This window comes from Leuciscus leuciscus, assembly GCF_965113295.1.
Source record: "Leuciscus leuciscus genome assembly, chromosome: 7".
Taxonomy (NCBI): domain Eukaryota; kingdom Metazoa; phylum Chordata; class Actinopteri; order Cypriniformes; family Leuciscidae; genus Leuciscus; species Leuciscus leuciscus.
The window spans coordinates 43,478,748-43,497,644 of NC_138731.1; the positions used below are offsets into that span (position 1 = coordinate 43,478,748).

The window sequence follows — 18,897 nt, forward strand, 5'->3', positions numbered from 1 at the left end:
TCGTCAGTAATTACAGTCTCACTTCCTGCTGAAGCTACTTATGTTTGTAACAAATTTGCATGCCTATGGTCTTCATTGGCTGCACGCAAACAACGTCTACTTTGACTTTGGTTTGTGTTGTTGACATATCGAGAAGGTGCTGTTTTCATTGCAAAAGTATGAGGACTCACGCTGGAATTGATACGGTAAAACCAACGCCATCATTACTGTTTGTATCACTGTGTATCAAATGGCGAGGAAGATCCGGAGGAGAAATTCAGATAGTAATGGCTGTTTTGTTTCCAACACATGCTGTAAGCGGCCAACCAATCACAACAGACTGGGCCATCTGACCAATCAAACCAGAGTAGACCAGTCACAACAGACTGGGCCATCTGACCAATCAGAGCAGAGTAGACCAATCACAACAGACTGGGCCATCTGACCAATCAGAGCAGAGTAGACCAATCACACCAGACTGAGCCGTTTGACCAATCAGAGCAGAGTAGACCAATCACAACAGACTGGGCCGTCTGACCAATCAGAGCAGAGTAGACCAATCACAACAGACTGGGCCATCTGACCAATCAGAGCAGAGTAGACCAATCACAACAGATTGGGCCATCTGACCAATCAGAGCAGAGAAGACCAATCACAACAGACTGGGCCATCTGACCAATCAGAGCAGAGTAGACCAATCACAACAGACTGGGCCATTTGACCAATCAGAGCAGAGTAGACCAATCACACCAGACTGGGCCGTCTGACCAATCAGAGCAGAGTAGACCAATCACAATAGACCGAGCCGTCTGACCAATCAGAGCAGAGTGTTTTTGACCTTGGATGCATGTAAACCTAAAGGAGACTCCAAAACTAAATTAAGAACCTTTAAAATAGCATAATAGGGGCACAACCTGTGCAGTGAACATACTTGATGCATTTTAGACATTTTTAATCAACATTATTTCAATGTGGCATGTGCAAAAGTTTGCAGCTGATCAACTACTTAAATTTTTTTTTAATATCTCTGTAATTCTCGTAGCTTTTTGCATTATTTTTACCCACCGTCCACTGGCTCTCCTCGGTGAAGATCTCACTCTCTGCGATGTCGACCCGGTTCCAGGCCACCGCGAGCTCCAGCTGTCTCTCCCAGGAATGGCGGCCAGCATGTTCATCACTTCTGGAGGCTGAGGAGCAACAACACGTGACTTTATCCAGTAAAGGTTTAACAATTCTTACCAGTTTGTGTTTTGTATTTCTCCTCCTGAACGAGTCCCAGACCCGGTCAATTCTAAGTCACGTCTCGAATCTTTAGTTTTATAGTTTATTGTCAACTAAAACTATTTTTTTTTTAAATCGGTAATTGAAAATAAAATAAAATAAAATAATACTACGAAATGTTGCCTTGATTAAAAATGAGAAATGTTGCCTAATGTGCAGTGCTGTTATTGTTAACTAAAACAAAACAAAAATATTATAAAAAAATTTAACTAAACTTAACTAAACCCAATCACCAGCTGGAGTGCCACTGATAGCCACCAGAGGGCACTTCACCCCAGACTATTGTCATTCCCTCACAAACTACATTTCCCAGAATTCACTGCCTGATCTCATCATCACTGATTGTATTCAGCTGTATCTCATTACCTCTGACTTTAAAAGTCACTTATCTCTCAGTCACTCTTTGTGAAGTCTTGTATGTGTCAGCACTGCATTTCTGAGCGCTCTGTCTTTGGTTTCTCATGTTTATGATTTTTGACTTTCTGCTCGGTTCCTTAGTTATTTCTCTGTTTTGCCTCTGCCCTGGACTCTGTTATTTTTTTGCCCTTTGCCTGTTTTTTTGGGATTATGTCTTTGGATTACCCTCTAATAAACTACTGCATTTGGATTCTCAACCCTTGCGTCTCCAAGCAGTTCATGAAAAAAAGCAAAATAAAATAAACAAAACAAAATTAAATTAGAAATGTTGCCTTATTTTACACACACATACATACATATATATATATATATATATATATATATATATATATATATAAACCTAATAGACATGAAGAAAGCACATAACAAAATTACTCAAATTAAAATATAAACTAATTTTAAAAAATACTGTAATAGTATATAAATAATACTAAAATAAAACTGCTGCAGGACTATCAATTAGCTTTAGGGATTTCCTTTAGTCATATTCATCAAAAAGAAAGTATAGTCCTTTCTTGAATCAAAAGATCATTTTATGTGGCTATTTATCATACAAAAATAAATGGTTTATATGGTATCCTCTAATTTTGCACAGGACGGACAGTTCAAAATCCGCTCTACAACCCCTGGTCACCTTATACTTTTATAGCATGAAAAAAAATTATAATTCTGTCTAACATCTCTTTTTGTGTTCCACTGAGAAACTGTGTTGGTCACAAGCATCTAATTCAAAGAAAAGTCACTTGTGTCAATAAGCGGGATTGTGAGCACTGTGCATGTGAGTGCACATATTCAGTGTTAAAAAAGCAACAAAACAAACATTTTAGCATTTAAGAGATACATCATCCATCAATATAACATGAAAGCTAATAGCTTCTGCAATCAGGGAGGTTTCCAGACTCTCAAGGGAGGATAAATGTGCTCAAGTCAGTCTTAGCTAAACAATATAAACCCCTTGGGTTTTTTTTTTTCCAGGAACGTGATTCATTATTTTTAGAAACCATCAAATATTAAACAACTTCAAAACTCAAGTAATTTTATAAAATGTAAAGAAGAATGTTGACGGGCTCTCGATCACGATCAATATTACAGCATCCACTCACAACTGTGTATCCACCATTAGTTATCCAACCATCATCAGCATAATCCAATTACCCTCTGCCTGGAAATGTGAATTTGAGTCTTCAGTTTCCAGATCAAGAAATGGAGGGATGTGAGCATGTTCTGCCTAAGAAGTGATCATACCTTTCAGCAGAGCCTGTAGAATAGCAACGTCAACATCATAGTTTTTATCCTCATCAATACGAAACACAGTCAGCAGATGAGGCATCCGGATAATGTCCTGAATCTAAAGAAATTAAAAAATAAATACATCTTCTAGATCACTTATATTTCATGTACTATACACATATACAGTATATACTGTATACACAGGGCCCACACCACAGCTTAGGCTTTCTAGCTTTAATATTAGGCTATTATAAAAACAATTCGATTAAAGACAGTCTGTTTCGAAAAGTCGCATCTTGATTGACACATTTGACATATAGAAGTTAGTTGATTACATCACTGTATTGTTATTGTTTGTCACCGGTTGCAGGTCAGGCTGTTCTAACTTACCATAAAATTATGCATCTGTTGAACGGGTCGTGATGTGTGTGTGTTACATGTTAGTGAAGCGGTGACAATGAGTGTGTGTTACGTGTTAGTGAAGCGGGCGCAATGAGTGCGTGTTACATGTTAGTGAAGCAGTTGCAATGAGTGTGTTTTACGTGTTAGTGAAGTGGTCACATTGAGTGTGTGTTACATGTTACGCGTTACGCAATGAGTGTGTGTTACATGTTAGTGAAGCGGACGCAATGAGTGTGTGTTACGTGTTAGTGAAGCGGACGCAATGAGTGTGTGTTACATGTTATGCGTTACGCAATCAGTGTGTGTTACGTGTTAGTGAAGCGGACGCAATGAGTGTGTGTTACGTGTTAGTGAAGCAGACGCAATGAGTGTGTGTTACGTGTTAGTGAAGCAGACGCAATGAGTGTGTGTTACATGTTAGTGAAGCAGTTGCAATGAGTGTGTTTTACGTGTTAGTGAAGTGGTCACATTGAGTGTGTGTTACGTGTTATGCGTTACGCAATGAGAGTGTATTACGTGTTAGTGAAGCGGACACAATGAGTGTGTTACATGTTAGTGAAGCAGTCACAATGAGTGTGTGTTACGTGTTAGTGAAGCGAACTCAATGAGTGTGTGTTACGTGTTATGTGTTACGCAATGAGTGTGTGTTACGTGTTAGTGAAGCGGACGCGATGAGTGTGTGTTACGTGTTAGTGAAGTGGACGCAATAAGTGTGTGTTACATGTTAGTGAAACGGACGCAATGAGTGTGTGTTACGTGTTAGTGAAACGGACACAATGAGTGGGTGTTATGCGTTAGTGAAGCGGACGTAATTAGTGTTTGTTACGTGTTAGTGAAGCGGACGCAATGAGTGTGTGTTACGTGTTATGCGTTACACAATGAGTGTGTTACGTGTTAGTGAAGCGGACGTAATGAGTGTGTGTTACGTGTTAATGAAGTGGATGCAATGAGTGTGTGTTACATGTTAGTGAAACGGACACAATGAGTGGGCGTTACGTGTTAGTGAAGCGGACACAATGAGTGGGTGTTACGTGTTAGTGAAGCGGACGTAATGAGTGTGTGTTACGTGTTATTGAAGCGGACGTAATGTGTGTGTGTTACATGTTAGTGAAGCGGTCACAATGAGTGGGCGTTACGTGTTAGTGAAGCGGACACAATGAGTGGGTGTTACGTGTTAGTGAAGCGGACGTAATGAGTGTGTGTTACGTGTTAGTGAAGCGGACGTAATGAGTGTGTGTTACGTGTTAGTGAAGCGGTCACAATGAGTTTGTGTTACGTGTTTGAGAAGCGGGCGCAATGAGTGTGTGTTACGTGTTAGTGAAGGAGTTGCAATGAGTGTGTTTTACGTGTTTAGTGAAGTGGTCACATTGAGTGTGTGTTACGTGTTAGTGAAACGGACACAATGAGTGTGTGTTACATGTTAGTGAAACGGACACAATGAGTGGGCGTTACGTGTTAGTGAAGCGGACACAATGAGTGGGTGTTACGTGTTAGTGAAGCGGACGTAATGAGTGTGTGTTACGTGTTATTGAAGCGGACGTAATGAGTGTGTGTTACGTGTTAGTGAAGCGGTCACAATGAGTTTGTGTTACGTGTTTGAGAAGCGAGCGCAATGAGTGTGTGTTACGTGTTAGTGAAGGAGTTGCAATGAGTGTGTTTTACGTGTTTAGTGAAGTGGTCACATTGAGTGTGTGTTACGTGTTATGCGTTACGCAATGAGTGTGTGTTACGTGTTACTTGTTATGCGTTACGCAATGAGTGTGTGTTACATGTTAGTGAAGCGGATGCAATGAGTGTGTGTTACATGTTAGTGAAACGGTCAAAATGAGTGTGTGTTACGTGTTAGTGAAACGGACACAATGAGTGGGTGTTACGCGTTAGTGAAGCGGGCGCAATGAGTGTGTGTTACGCGTTAGTGAAGCGGGCGCAATGAGTGTGTGTTACGTGTTAGTGAAGTAGGCGGAATGAGTGTCTGTTACGTGTTAGTGAAGCGGGCGTAATGAGTGTGTGTTACGTGTTAGTGAAGCGGTCACAATGAGTGTGTGTTATGTGTTAGTGAAGCAGTCACAATGAGTGTGTGTTACATGTTAGTGAAGCAGTCGCAATGAGTGTGTTACGTGTTAGTGAAGCGGGCGCAATGAGTGTGTGGTACGTGTTAGTGAAGCGGACGCAATGAGTGTGTGTTACATGTTTGTGAAGCAGTCGCAATGAGGGTGCGTTACATGTTAGTGAATGAGTGTGTGTGTTACGCGTTATGTGTTAGTGTAGCGGTCAGAAAATATTTTTTAAGAAATTCATATTTTTATTCAGCAAGGATACATTAAATGTATCAAAAGTGACTGTAAAGACATTTATAACGTTACAAAAGATTCTATTTCAAGTAAATGCTGTTCTTTGTTACTTTCATTCATCATCATCATCAAAGAATCCTGAAAAGAAAGTATCACAGTTTCCACAAAATATATTCCAAAATAAATGAAAATTCAGCTTTGATCACAGGAATAAATTACATCTTAGATCATTTCACATAGAAAACTGTTATTTTAAATTCTAAAAATATTTTACAATATTAGAGTTTTTACTGTATTTTTAGCAAATAAATGCAGCCTTCGTGAACAGAAGAGACTTGTTTCAAAAGCATAAAAAAAATCTTATTGACTCCAAACTTCTAAGTTCTAAATAAGAACAATTTCTCGATTCCTACTGTGTAATTTTGAGTTTGTGTGAAACTGTCATAATTTGTATGTATGTTTTTGTCTATTACCTTCTTGGTCCACTCAATGACCTGCTCCTCACAAAAGTTTTTGTACTCTTGTACAAAAAACCTCTTCAAGAGCTTTCTGATAAGCTCCAGCGTGACCTTTGACACCGACTGGGCTGCCACCTGAGCAATGACATCAGCCAGGCGTCCAGATCCCTCAAGCACGACACACGGCGTCTTGTTCAGCATTGAATTGTAGATCGTCTGTGAAAAAAAATGTGAATTTGGATTAATGAAAGAGCATTCAGCTACTGTATGATGATCTACGAAACTGATTCCTTTCAAATCTCACGTTTAGAGTTCCTAGACCACCATCCAAGACCACACAGACCACCGGTATCTTCACGCCACTCTCTGATGGAAAGACAACGCTTATAAACAGGCGAAACACTTCACAAATAATCAAAAGTGACCAGTGAACAGTGTTAAAGAGCCATGAAATCAAATTTTATTCATAATTTTGAGATCATCTGTGTTACACTGCAAAAAATGATTTTCTTACTTGTATTTTTGTTATGTTTACCATTACAAATATGTAAATATTCTTAAAACAAAATACAATAGTGGCTAAAAGTGATGTCCGGAGGGGATATTTGTTTTAATGACCCTACAAGTTCAATTAAACCATCAAAATATAAGAAAAATATTTTATATTGTTTAAATATTTTTAAATAAGGGAAGACAAAATTATTTGGCAAAAAAGGCCAACTACAGCTACAGGTTTTATTTTACTATGCAAATACAAAATGCAAAAAGCATACATTGACTAGTACATAGCCAGTTATTAATATTCTGTTGGTTCTCTATTGTTTTTGCATATGCTCATCATTTCTTTATATGACACCATGAACAAAAAATATGTTGGCACAATTTGTCATGTTTCATTGCATTACTACCACAAATAAAACAATCGACTCCAAGCACAACTATGCAATATAAAAAAAAACAGAAATACAATACAATAGAATCTTTTGAATAGAAAACAGTTCTTTGGAATTTTAATAATATTTCAATAATATTCATTAATAAAAAATTAATTCAGCCTTGATAAGAGACTTCTTTCAAAAACATTACACAAATTCATACAGAATCCAAACTTTTGAACTTATACTGATGGTTATTGTACTACTGTACTGTACAATAATTTATCATTACACTGCAAATCTATATTTGATTTATATTCCATGTAATCTAATGAAGCTGCACCTCTGTTTCCCAGTGATTGCTGAGAGATGAGTCTCTCCAGACGGGTCCGCAGCTCAATCTCAACTCCATAATGTCCATGAGTGCCATCATCCACCAGCAGAAAGTGCGTATGATTGATATCGAGACAGGAGAGACGGTCCTGACCCTGCTCGTCCAGAGAGTAGTGTGCAGGGAAACAGCCCTAAAAGAGAAGGATGACAAGACCTCATCAAACTTTGATGTTATAACATCGTTAATAGCATCCAGTTGACAGCAAGTTCTGCAGTTATCAACAAAAAGCTGAATCTGGTTTAATATGCAGTGACAAGCAGTGCCGGATTCACAAATATATTTGCAATGATTTAGCTGGGGGTTTAGAATGAACCAGCATTATACTGTAAATTGTATTGCTTGTGATTATGTGCACTTCTTATTTGGTCGTTTGTTTTCCCAAAGGGTTTCATTTGTAGGGAAGCACCGAAACCAAAATTTTTTATTTTGAACCAAAACTGAAATAATAATCTAGTAATTGATCAGATTTTATATTGAACACTCAAATAAAAACTAAGTTGCATATAAATATTTAAGATGATCGCCTGAACTGAGGAGCTACAGCGAATTTGAAAGTTCAGACTTTGTTTCATATCTGAAATAACAAAGCATATTGTTATTATTGGATGGTAGAATAAAAGATCTCAGATCATCAAAATGAAGATCAATGCCGAACGTCGCATGAACAAACAGGAAAACAGATCTCATCGCATCCACTTGTCAAAGAAAGTGTTAACAGCTGTACGAACTGCTAGTTTTTGGTTTTGATTTTTTTGATTTTATTATCCGGGTGTTATGCCTGATTCAGATTACACAATTTTTTTGTCTGTTATGATAGTCACTGTGTCAGATTACACGATTTTGACTCCTAAAATCTTGTCGTGTCGTGGACAAGAAACATGTCAGACTACACGTTGCTTTCCGACCAGTCATCGCTCGCCGTCTCACACACACACACACACACACACACACACACACACACACACACACACACATATTCACCCGCACACGTACACATGCACTCACACACACACACACGCGTGCGCTCACTTACTCACTCACTCGCGCACACACACACTCTCGCTCGCTCACTCACTCGCGCGCACACGCACACACAAAAAAATTAAACATGCTAGTCTTATTATCGTGATGTCGTGAAGCATCGCAGACACGACGTAGGTTGTCGCCCACTATGACACACTATATGAGATGAAACAATCGAATCTTGCGTCCCGACGCCCGTTATCGTTAACGAATCCCGACGACACCCTACGACAAACAGATTGTGCCAAAATTGGGCTGTAATCGTGTAATGAACCAGGCATTAGTGAGATAAAAAAAAGAAAGAAAAAAAAGACACTTTTACATATCAATCTGTTTATGTGATGGACATGGGTTATGCTCATCTTTGCTCGCTCGTGTCTTGAGTAAAACGGCTCTATATTTACAGTTTTTTCCGATTGCTAAACGACAGTGAGCACAACTGGAGCTACATGTGCAAAACTCTAACTACAGTCTGCACTACCAACTGTCATGATTCTGCCTTCTAGTCTTTGATTTTCCCTGGTCTTGAGGCAGGATCATGACATACCCATGTTTTATGTTCACACACATGGCCTTTTGCTGGGCCATGTGCTTGTGTTGTCTCGTTCCTCGCCCCGCCCCCTTGTTATCCTTGTTTAGTCTTCATTGCTTTACTCTTGTCACCTGTTTCCCTCATTAGTTTCTCCCTATTTAATCCCCCTGTGTTTGCTGTCCTGGGCCGGTTCATTGTGTGGATCTATCCGTGAGTAACCTGTTGAAAGTCTTGTTTAGAAAGAAGAGTTTGATCCTGTCTTAGCTGTTAGTTTATTGTCTTGTTTTTTGTCTGAGTCTTAGTCTAGTCTTGTTAGTCTCAAATAGTCCATCCTGTCTTGTTTTGCCCCCTCGTGGGTTTTGTTTTCTGTTTTTGTCATCAATAAACCTTGTGTGTAGTGCATACTGTCTGCGCTTGGGTTCATCTCCACATCATCATAAAACCAAACAGCTAAACAGTTCACATCACCTGCAAAACTCATTCCAAGCAACACAACTCTTAACACATGGCTCAAAACAGGCTCAGTGCAGCCAAACACTATACACAACCCTCACTGAGATAACACACACTGTCACTCAGAACACACTGAGAGGAAACACACTACACACAACCCTCACTGAGATAACACACACTGTCACTCAGAACACACTGAGAGGAAAAACACTAGCATCAAACACCAATACAGAAAATACTAACTTTTCATCTTTACAGTTTGAACAATTTCAGTGACTTCATACAAAGTAATATTTTCTTCAAAGAAAAGAGTGACATTCTTTCACATGATTTATAAAACATTTTAGAACATAACAAATCTTTAAGGTAAATGAAAATTAGCAGTTTGCTTCAATAGTCTGTAGTAATTTATGGAATTACATTGATGAGAAAAAAAAGGTAGAAACTAAAAGTACACACTGTAATTCGAACAAATAATTGAGGGGCTAATCCTGCCTCTCTCTAGCATCAGGCCACAGGTTTTCATCAACATCACATCTAATGTTCTCTCTTGCCATGCACCTGGAGAAGAACCTTCTGGAGTGCCTTATCCATCCCTGGCAGTCCTCTGGACTCGTGTCCTCACATCCGGCACGCATCCGCCCTCTCCCTGCCACCCTTCTCCCTCCACAAACCCGTCTTCCTTGTTCCATTTCCAAAATTAGTCTTTCTGAGCTCTACCTATATATATATATGTATGTGTGTGTGTGTGTGTGTGTGTGTGTGTGTTCACTAACAAGTCTAAAACAAGACCCCTGCTTAGCCTTTCAGCTGAAATTGCAGTCATCAGTGTTTGAAAGGCACAAGGCTGAAATCTATTCTGTTTTGAATGTGTGGTTCACAGTTTTGACAGCAGTGTGTTAGCATTTGAACAAAGTGCTGTAAATCCACAGTGTTGTGCAGGTTGTGGTTAAAGTCATGGGATAAGTGTGTAGAGTTTTGAAAACTGTGTTCAAGCAATGAAAAACGAACTAGAGTTTGGTCCACATGAACTGCTGCTGTGCAGACTGTAGTTAGAGTTTTGCACATGTGACTCCAGTTGTGCCCACTGTCGTTTAGCAATCGAAAAAAACTGTAATGAAGCACATACAAAAAAGATCTGAACCGGAAGCGATGCAGAATGTTTTATTTTCCAGAAAACATTTTTAGAGAATTTTTATAGAATTCGGAAGTTTGTTGTGCATAACCTGTATTAAAAACAAGAAATCGATATTGTCAACCCAGCCATAGCATCCAAACTGCTGGAAGGTTTAACTGTAGTAGCCATCAGCAAATTCATTTTCGGCCGAATATCTTTTCAGCTGCAGGTGCATCATTTGATTAGATTTGTTTTGTGAGTATGTGGTGGAGTATGCAAAATTATTTTGTAGCAAGGTTTGTTGTTCACCTTTATAAGCCCCCATTTTGGCCAACAGGAATGGACTGTTTCAGCCCTTTACTTGAATTAATAATTGTACAAAATTCTCAAGGGGCAAATATGTTTTCAGATTTGGGGGCGGCTGTTGAGAATTCTCATGGGATCACATGACGTAGCCAGGTCTCCTCATGTGCACTAAATGATGGAATAGCTGCCTGTGTTTGGTGTGTTTGTGTGTGTTCCTTTTCCTTCTCTCCTAAAAGAGAGATTTCTGTAGAGTTGGTGTGTTCAGGACATTGTAAGTTTATTCCTTTTGAATTTGTGTTAATTCTTGAGTTTAAGTTTGTTCTGTATTGTCTTTTGTTTATGGAAACCATACAACTCTACGTCTGATTCCCAACTATGGCTTGATTCACATGCTGCCATTTACAAATAAAAGAGTATGGTTTGAGTACTGGATCCACTGTGTTTTAATGGACACACCATCCTGGTAGAACATTTCCTGAACCAAATCACTTCTAAACTTTACACTGATCTTGGGTTGTTCATTATATGGTGCGTTCAAGTCTTCCTGGGAAGTTTGTGTTTTACGAGTTGGGAACTCGTGTTTACGACGTCGGGTCGTTAATCTTTCACTTTCATCGGAGCGAGATGTACCATCTCTTAATTAACCACAAGCTTTTTAAACTCTACTTCTAGAAAATGAAGAACAAAGAATGTGCATCAGGCGTATTTTGCTTTTTTATGTTTTTAATTAATTTATGAAGCCGCTGTAAACTTTATCATTACTTTACATGGCTATATTACAATGCTATTTTATATTTTGTGCAAAGAATATGCTTGTTTTCTCTGACAATATCACTGCCAAATATTACAGCACATTTCTCACTGACACACACTCAACTCGTAAAGATCGGGGCTTTAATAAAATCCCAAACTTTCCACTCTATATTTATGACTGTGGTGGTGTTCATGTAAGTTCAACTCGTAAATATGATCTTATCAACATGACTTGAACGCACAATGGGCCCTAACCAGACAGTTTCTGGTACCATTGACTTCCATAGTAGGAAAAAATATATACTATGGAAGTCAATGGTACCAGAAACTGTCTGGTTACTGACATTCTTCTAAATATCTTCCTTTCTGTTCAGCAGAAGAAACAAATTCATACAGGTTTGAAACAACATGAGGGTGAGTATATGATGACAGAATTTTCATTTTAAAGTGGAGTATCCCTTTAAAATAGCATCTGAATAATGCCCCACTGACTTTAGACTAGGTTTTTCCTGGTCTGTGGCGGAATTGTTTTCTGAAACTGCAAAATAGCACCAGGGAACGTTTGCGCCGGAACACGCCTCCTCTTTTTGTTGAACCGCCCCCGGGAACGCAAGTTTATTCCCTAATTTACCGACGTGCGTCTGTCGAGGGAAAAGTCCGCTGTGCAAAATAGGAATGATACATGCGTCGGTGTACAAAGTTAATTGCGCTGGGTGCAAGATAGGGCCCCAATACTGTATGTACTCAGGTGTGGGCAACATCTGACCTCAGGATTGATCAGTGTTTGGCTGTTGTGAATGACTCCCCAGGGTGCCACACCGATGACGACGATCTGTCTCTCCTTCAAACCACTGCTGAGTGTGTAATCTCGCACGGCCATGCCCACGTGCTTCATCACACCTGCGTGTGTACCTCCTGTCAGGATCCACGCACCTGCCACACACACAGCATTGGGACTAGAGAAGTGTAGTCGTCTCAAAACAGTAAACCATCAAAAACTTGATTCTGCCGCTTGTGCTAGACCTGTTTGTGACGGGTCTAATCCTCAGTCAGTATCACTGAGAGCTATACACTCTGTTACATCCTACCTACATATTTAGCATTTAAGGCATCATAAGCCCCTTTCACACACACATACAGTCCTTTCCTGGTAAATTACCATTCTCTTAATGATCATGTGTGAACAGGACCGTCTCAAAAATACCAGTAAATGGGTTCTGGCAATTTACCATATGTGACCCTGGACCACAAAACCAGTCACATGGGTAAATTTCTTTAAACTGAGATTTAAACATCACATGAAAGCATCACATCAACATCACAACTATTTGAAAATCTGGAATCTGAGGGTAAAAAAATAAAATAAAAATCGAAACATTGAGAAAATCGCCTTTAAAGTTGTTCATTTATGTTCACGATTGTGCTGCATTCACTCACAAAAATAAATGTTTTATATATTTACGGTAGGAAATTTACTAAATATCTTCATGGAACATGATCTTTACTTAATATCCTAATGATTTTTGGCATAAAAGAAAAATCGATCATTTTGACCCATACAATGTATTGTTGGCTATTGCCACAGATATACCCGTGCGACTCGAGACTGGTGACGTGATCCAGAGTCACGTATAAGTTCATAAATTATGAAAAATGTGTTAAATTTAGCTATAAGCAACTCTATAGAAGGCAATGCATATATTTAATTTGTAAAAGTAAATGCCAAATCAATTACCTCTGGGATAATAAATTAAACTGAAATGAACACATGCATTAAACACCATTAAAAAAGACAAGATAAGTTATTAGTCCTGGGAGTGAATGGGCCATCAGGCTGGTTGCTAAAGCAGTTTGTGAGGGGGATTGTGAGTTGAAGAAAAACTGATAATTAATTAAATCATGAAAAATTTTAAATAATTTAATCCTTTTAAAATAAAAGCACCTAAAATAAAACAATTACTAAAAAGCACACATGCAAATGTGTGTTACTTGATTTATTGAATTATTGAAATTATAAAATATACATATTATGTATTTATCCAACTCTATATAGAGAGCTATGCGATAATATAGTTACAATTTTGCACTGATTTAAACAATCAAGCAGTTGATATATCACACATCACCTTCACGGACCTTCCTAAAATAATTGGCTAAGTCATTTTTTGACAAAAATGATTTTTTTGCATAAGTCATCTCCTCATGATGCTGGCCACCTCTGGTAAAATCACCCACATCCTCAGTTTAACAGATCATGAAATTCTTCCCCTGTAGTATAATGGCCTAGATGTCAAGAGTGTGACTTAGGCCGTTTTATTTTGCCTAAGTCAAAAGACATGAGACTTATGCAATTTTACAAGCTTTTCAAGATGGCAGCCGCATCAAGAAGAACGAAAATCTATTCAACCTCTGAAGTTAGGTTCAGTTTTTTGTGTTTTCTGAGAAACCTGAAAAAATGACTTTAGGAAGGTGACGATATATAGTATATTTTCACTGTACCTGTGGTCTTGGCGACTTTAATGAGGCCCCGACGGAACTTGTCCTTCAGGTGATTCTTCATGTGGAAGTTTTTGGCTCCACCGGTCACTGAAATCAGCAGGTTCGGCGAACGCAAGTTCCACTGTTCTGTCATCAGCTGGTACAGACTCTCACTGGACGTGTCCGACGACACCCGAACATACTAAACACACACAACAGAATCCCTTCTATGAGTTTGCATATATAATTCTAGCATAAGACAAAGGTGAATGTATTTAACCTTCTAACTGTGATGGAGGAACAGCCTGAATAATGGCATTTTTATTTGCATTTGGAAGATGCTTATATACGAAATTTGTAGTATTGTTGTCAGATATAATTTCTGATATGAACTATTATTGTAAAATAATCCTGAAAAAACTGTTTGGGAAATTTCAGTCCTTCTACATTCAACTTGTACTGGTACTTCTACTATAATATTTTACATAATTTTCAAAACGATCCCAATTCACACGGATCCACAAAACGAATAGACATGCTGTTTTATGAATGCCAGGCCATTATGTCACTTTGAAAAACACGACACGCCTCTAGACTGATGCTGCGTCCGAATATACCTACTTCCCTACTATATAGTAGGCGAGAAGGCTGAGTAGTACAGTATGACCGAATTCATAGTATTCATAAAACAGTAGGCGAAAAGTACCAGGATGATTGAGATACTGAGATTCTGAAGTGTGCATTTGACTTTACTATCCCATGAGGCCACGGGAGAGGATGGTGAATGGCGGTAAAGCGACGCAACGCAACTGAGGCCGTAGGTCACATGATAATGACATCATGGCAGATGTAGTACGCCCGATTTTCATTCATACTAAACACATTCATACTATATAGAATGTACTTATGGTGTGAACACACCAAACGCGAAGTGTATATTCGCATCGCGTTACTCACTCTAGATTACTCGCGGGATGTTTCTTGTTTTCCGCATCACTCGCGCGAATAAAAACATTGCGCGAAAAGGAGTGTCTTCACGCACATCATCAACAACAACAAAATTTCTAAGCGGCATACGAATTTTTCGATCAAGTTCAAATTTTTCAACTTGCGCAGAAGATGCAATTGAGGCGAAGCGCGGCAAATCCCATACAGAAATATATGATTGATAGTTTATACTTTATAACATATATTGACATATTACATATTGATAAATATGTAAATTACATATATAATGTCAGTGCCCATGTATGTCTGCTCCCTATATGAGAATATATGCAAAATTCATATATGTAAAACACATCAAAATAGAGCAAAAATGGCCGTTTTCATGTAAGTGCCATATATTTTCCCATATATGCACATAAATGTGAAATATATGTAAGACGCATATATGTATCTTATATCTTAAATCTGAATGCCTTGTAATTAAATGCCTATAGTTGGAGATTTTGTGTCTGTATTGTGTGAATACCAAATATAGTATTTTTAATACAATAATGCAGTGTTTTCTTTGTCATTTTTGACAAATACATCCACAAAGTACCATAACCATATGCCACAGCTTTAAAAATGCATCAGTATCACATGCATGTATGTTTACATACATTTATTAAATATGTGGAAAACAAATATGTATGTCACATATTTATACTTAATGTTGTCCATATAAGGCGAGAAACCAATACTATACTGTAATATATGCAGATATGGTATCATATATGGATGAACTCAAATATTTTCTTCACATGTTTGGACACATAAATGTTCATATACTGTATGTTGCAGGTATATATTGTGTTCTCAGATAAGTCAAATATATGTATAGATACACTCACCTAAAGGATTATTAGGAACACCATACTAATACTGTGTTTGATCCCCTTTCGCCTTCAGAACTGCCTTAATTCTACATGGCATTGATTCAACAAGGTGCTGAAAGCATTCTTTAGAAATGTTGGCCCATATTGATTGGATAGCATCTTGCAGTTGATGGAGATTTGTGGGATGCACATCCAGGGCACGAAGCTCCCGTTCCACCACATCCCAAAGATGCTCTATTGGGTTGAGATCTGGTGACTGTGGGGGCCATTTTAGTACAGTGAACTCATTGTCATGTTCAAGAAACCAATTTGAAATGATTCGAGCTTTGTGACATGGTGCATTATCCTGCTGGAAGTAGCCATCAGAGGATGGGTACATGGTGGTCATAAAGGGATGGACATGGTCAGAAACAATGCTCAGGTAGGCCGTGGCATTTAAACGATGCCCAATTGGCACTAAGGGGCCTAAAGTGTGCCAAGAAAACATCCCCCACACCATTACACCACCACCACCAGCCTGCACAGTGGTAACAAGGCATGATGGATCCATGTTCTCATTCTGTTTGCACCAAATTCTGACTCTACCATCTGAATGTCTCAACAGAAATCGAGACTCATCAGACCAGGCAACATTTTTCCAGTCTTCAACTGTCCAATTTTGGTGAGCTCGTGCAAACTGTAGCCTCTTTTTCCTATTTGTAGTGGAGATGAGTGGTACCCGGTGGGGTCTTCTGCTGTTGTAGCCCATCCGCCTCAAGGTTGTGCGTGTTGTGGCTTCACAAATGCTTTGCTGCATACCTCGGTTGTAACAAGTGGTTATTTCAGTCAAAGTTGCTCTTCTATCAGCTTGAATCAGTCGGCCCATTCTCCTTTGACCTCTAGCATCAACAAGGCATTTTCGCCCACAGGACTGCCGCATACTGGATGTTTTTCCCTTTTCACACCATTCTTTGTAAACCCTAGAAATGGTTGTGCGTGAAAATCCCAGTAACTGAGCAGATTGTGAAATACTCAGACCGGCCCATCTGGCACCAAAAACCATGCCACACTCAAAATTGCTTAAATCACCTTTCTTTCCCATTCTGGAAAGAATGGGAAAGATTTCCCAGGCGGCAGTGGCTCAGTGGTTCATGTAGATTGTCTACAAACCGGAAGGTTGGTGGTTCAATCCCCGGTTCCACCTGACCAAGTGTCGAGGTGTCCTTGAGCAAGACACCTAACCCCAGCTGCTCCCGACGAGCTGGATCGCCTTGCATGGCTGACACCGCCGTCGGTGTATGAATGAGTGAGTGAATGGGTGAATGTGAGGCAATATTGTAAAGCGCTTTGGTGGCCATTGGGTCTGTGAAAGCGTTATATAAATGCAGTCCATTTACCATTTACCATTCTGACATTCAGTTTGGAGTTCAGGAGATTGTCTTGACCAGGACCACACCCCTAAATGCATTGAAGCAACTGTCATGTGATTGGTTGATTAGATAATTGCATTAATGAGAAATTGAACAGGTGTTCCTAATAATCCTTTAGGTGAGGGTATATGTCATGCTATTTAAATATAAGTACATATATGGCCATATATTAAATTTTTGTATGGGATGCGTCGCCAAATTCGCGTCTTTGCATTGACTTTGTATGTAATCTACTTGCGCAAATAATTAAATTCGCATTCGGTGTGAACACGCCATTACTGTTTTAATGGTCGCGAAGTAAGTTTCAAACCAAATGTAGTACCTACTACACCGCATGTGATTTCGAACGCAGTATGAACACGTAATATGCATGTGATGACATCACCGTTTTCACAAATTCACGTTTTTGTAGTTTATATACGGAGCCGATAATGGTCGTTTTCAAAAAATGTGCACTTTGAAACTATTTTCAAGTTTGCATTTTCAGGCCCTCAAAATGCCGGTGTAAATGAACGTCTAAAACACAAAGTTTTGCATTTTTTGTTTAAAACGGTGTTGTGTAAATGCACCCCTAAGACAAAATACACTTATATTCAAGATTCAATCTATGAAATCAAGGCTAAATATCTTAGTGTATCTTCTCAAGTAGCTTAAATGTTTCTCAATTTAAGGACTTTTATATGTTTTAACTGGAAAACAAGACAAAATTCTCTTTAAGAATATGTTTTTTTTTGTTGTTTTTTTTGGAGTCTACTTTTTAAATCCTGTTTCAGTGACTCTAAGCTTCACTAAATAGACACTTAATCACCTACATGAATAACTTTTAACATCCATTGAACCTTTCCATTGGACAAACGGTTCTTTATAGTGTTAAAAGGTTGTTTAGATAATTAAATGTTTATTCACACACAGAAAAAAAAAAATGTATTTTATTTTTTTAAGAGTGTATAATAGAAAGGAGGTCCGTTTGAATCAAGTCGTCATTTTACCTTCCCGGTTTTCTGTCCAAGTCCACCAAAGCTGATGTCTCCAAAAGCATCGGTGGGCACCTCTCTGACGTGCCTGTGTTTGTCCCACTGCTCCCCAACATAGTCCTCCGGTTTGATGGCCTCATCGCAGTGCTGGGTCTTTGAGTAACCACACTTACAAATCCCCTTCCTGTCAATGGTAATCCATGTTATCCACACATGAGTTACAGCCCAACACGCACACCACACATATTGTCCGAATGTTGCAGAACCACACACAGAAGCGAACAGGAGTGCGCGTGATCTTTAGTTTACCTCTTGTCAAGTTGCATATGACCAACACATCATGAATTATACTTCATCATATTTTATATACACAATGACTTTTAAAATAAGAGCTCACCAATATATTTATATTGCACAAGTCATGATTATTTTATGCGTCATTATTATTACAGAAAAAGCATGGTCATATCTTGATTTATATAGTTACAATGAGGAACTATTAAAAGACGTTTATCAGAAGACCTAATTGCTCGAGAAAAGGAGTGCAAGTAGAGGAGATCAAAAAGCCTTGTCTGCTAGTGCCTTGTCAGCATAAAAAAGAACTTTGAAATCAATAAACCATTGTAAAGATGCTAATATGGAAGTAATATGGTCATGTTTTCTTGTGCTGCTGTATTTTGCACAAATTGCAGACTAGCTAAC

At 38.7% G+C, this 18,897-nt stretch overlaps 1 protein-coding gene across 7 annotated transcripts in view; it reads right to left on the bottom strand.

Annotated features, from left to right (window-relative positions):
- The window catches only part of trpm2 (transient receptor potential cation channel, subfamily M, member 2), a 66,641-nt gene that overhangs the window by 30,624 nt on the left and 17,120 nt on the right, over nucleotides 1-18,897 (bottom strand). For all 7 annotated transcript variants that reach the window (XM_082174602.1, XM_082174604.1, XM_082174601.1 and 4 more), the window contains 8 exons: nucleotides 18,211-18,379; nucleotides 14,011-14,191; nucleotides 12,278-12,444; nucleotides 7,277-7,457; nucleotides 6,363-6,424; nucleotides 6,074-6,274; nucleotides 2,923-3,025; nucleotides 1,045-1,166 (listed from right to left, as the gene is read on the bottom strand). In XM_082174602.1, coding sequence (XP_082030728.1) covers nucleotides 1,045-1,166; nucleotides 2,923-3,025; nucleotides 6,074-6,274; nucleotides 6,363-6,424; nucleotides 7,277-7,457; nucleotides 12,278-12,444; nucleotides 14,011-14,191; nucleotides 18,211-18,379 — 1,186 coding nt within the window. The remainder of the gene's footprint in view (nucleotides 1-1,044; nucleotides 1,167-2,922; nucleotides 3,026-6,073; nucleotides 6,275-6,362; nucleotides 6,425-7,276; nucleotides 7,458-12,277; nucleotides 12,445-14,010; nucleotides 14,192-18,210; nucleotides 18,380-18,897) is intronic.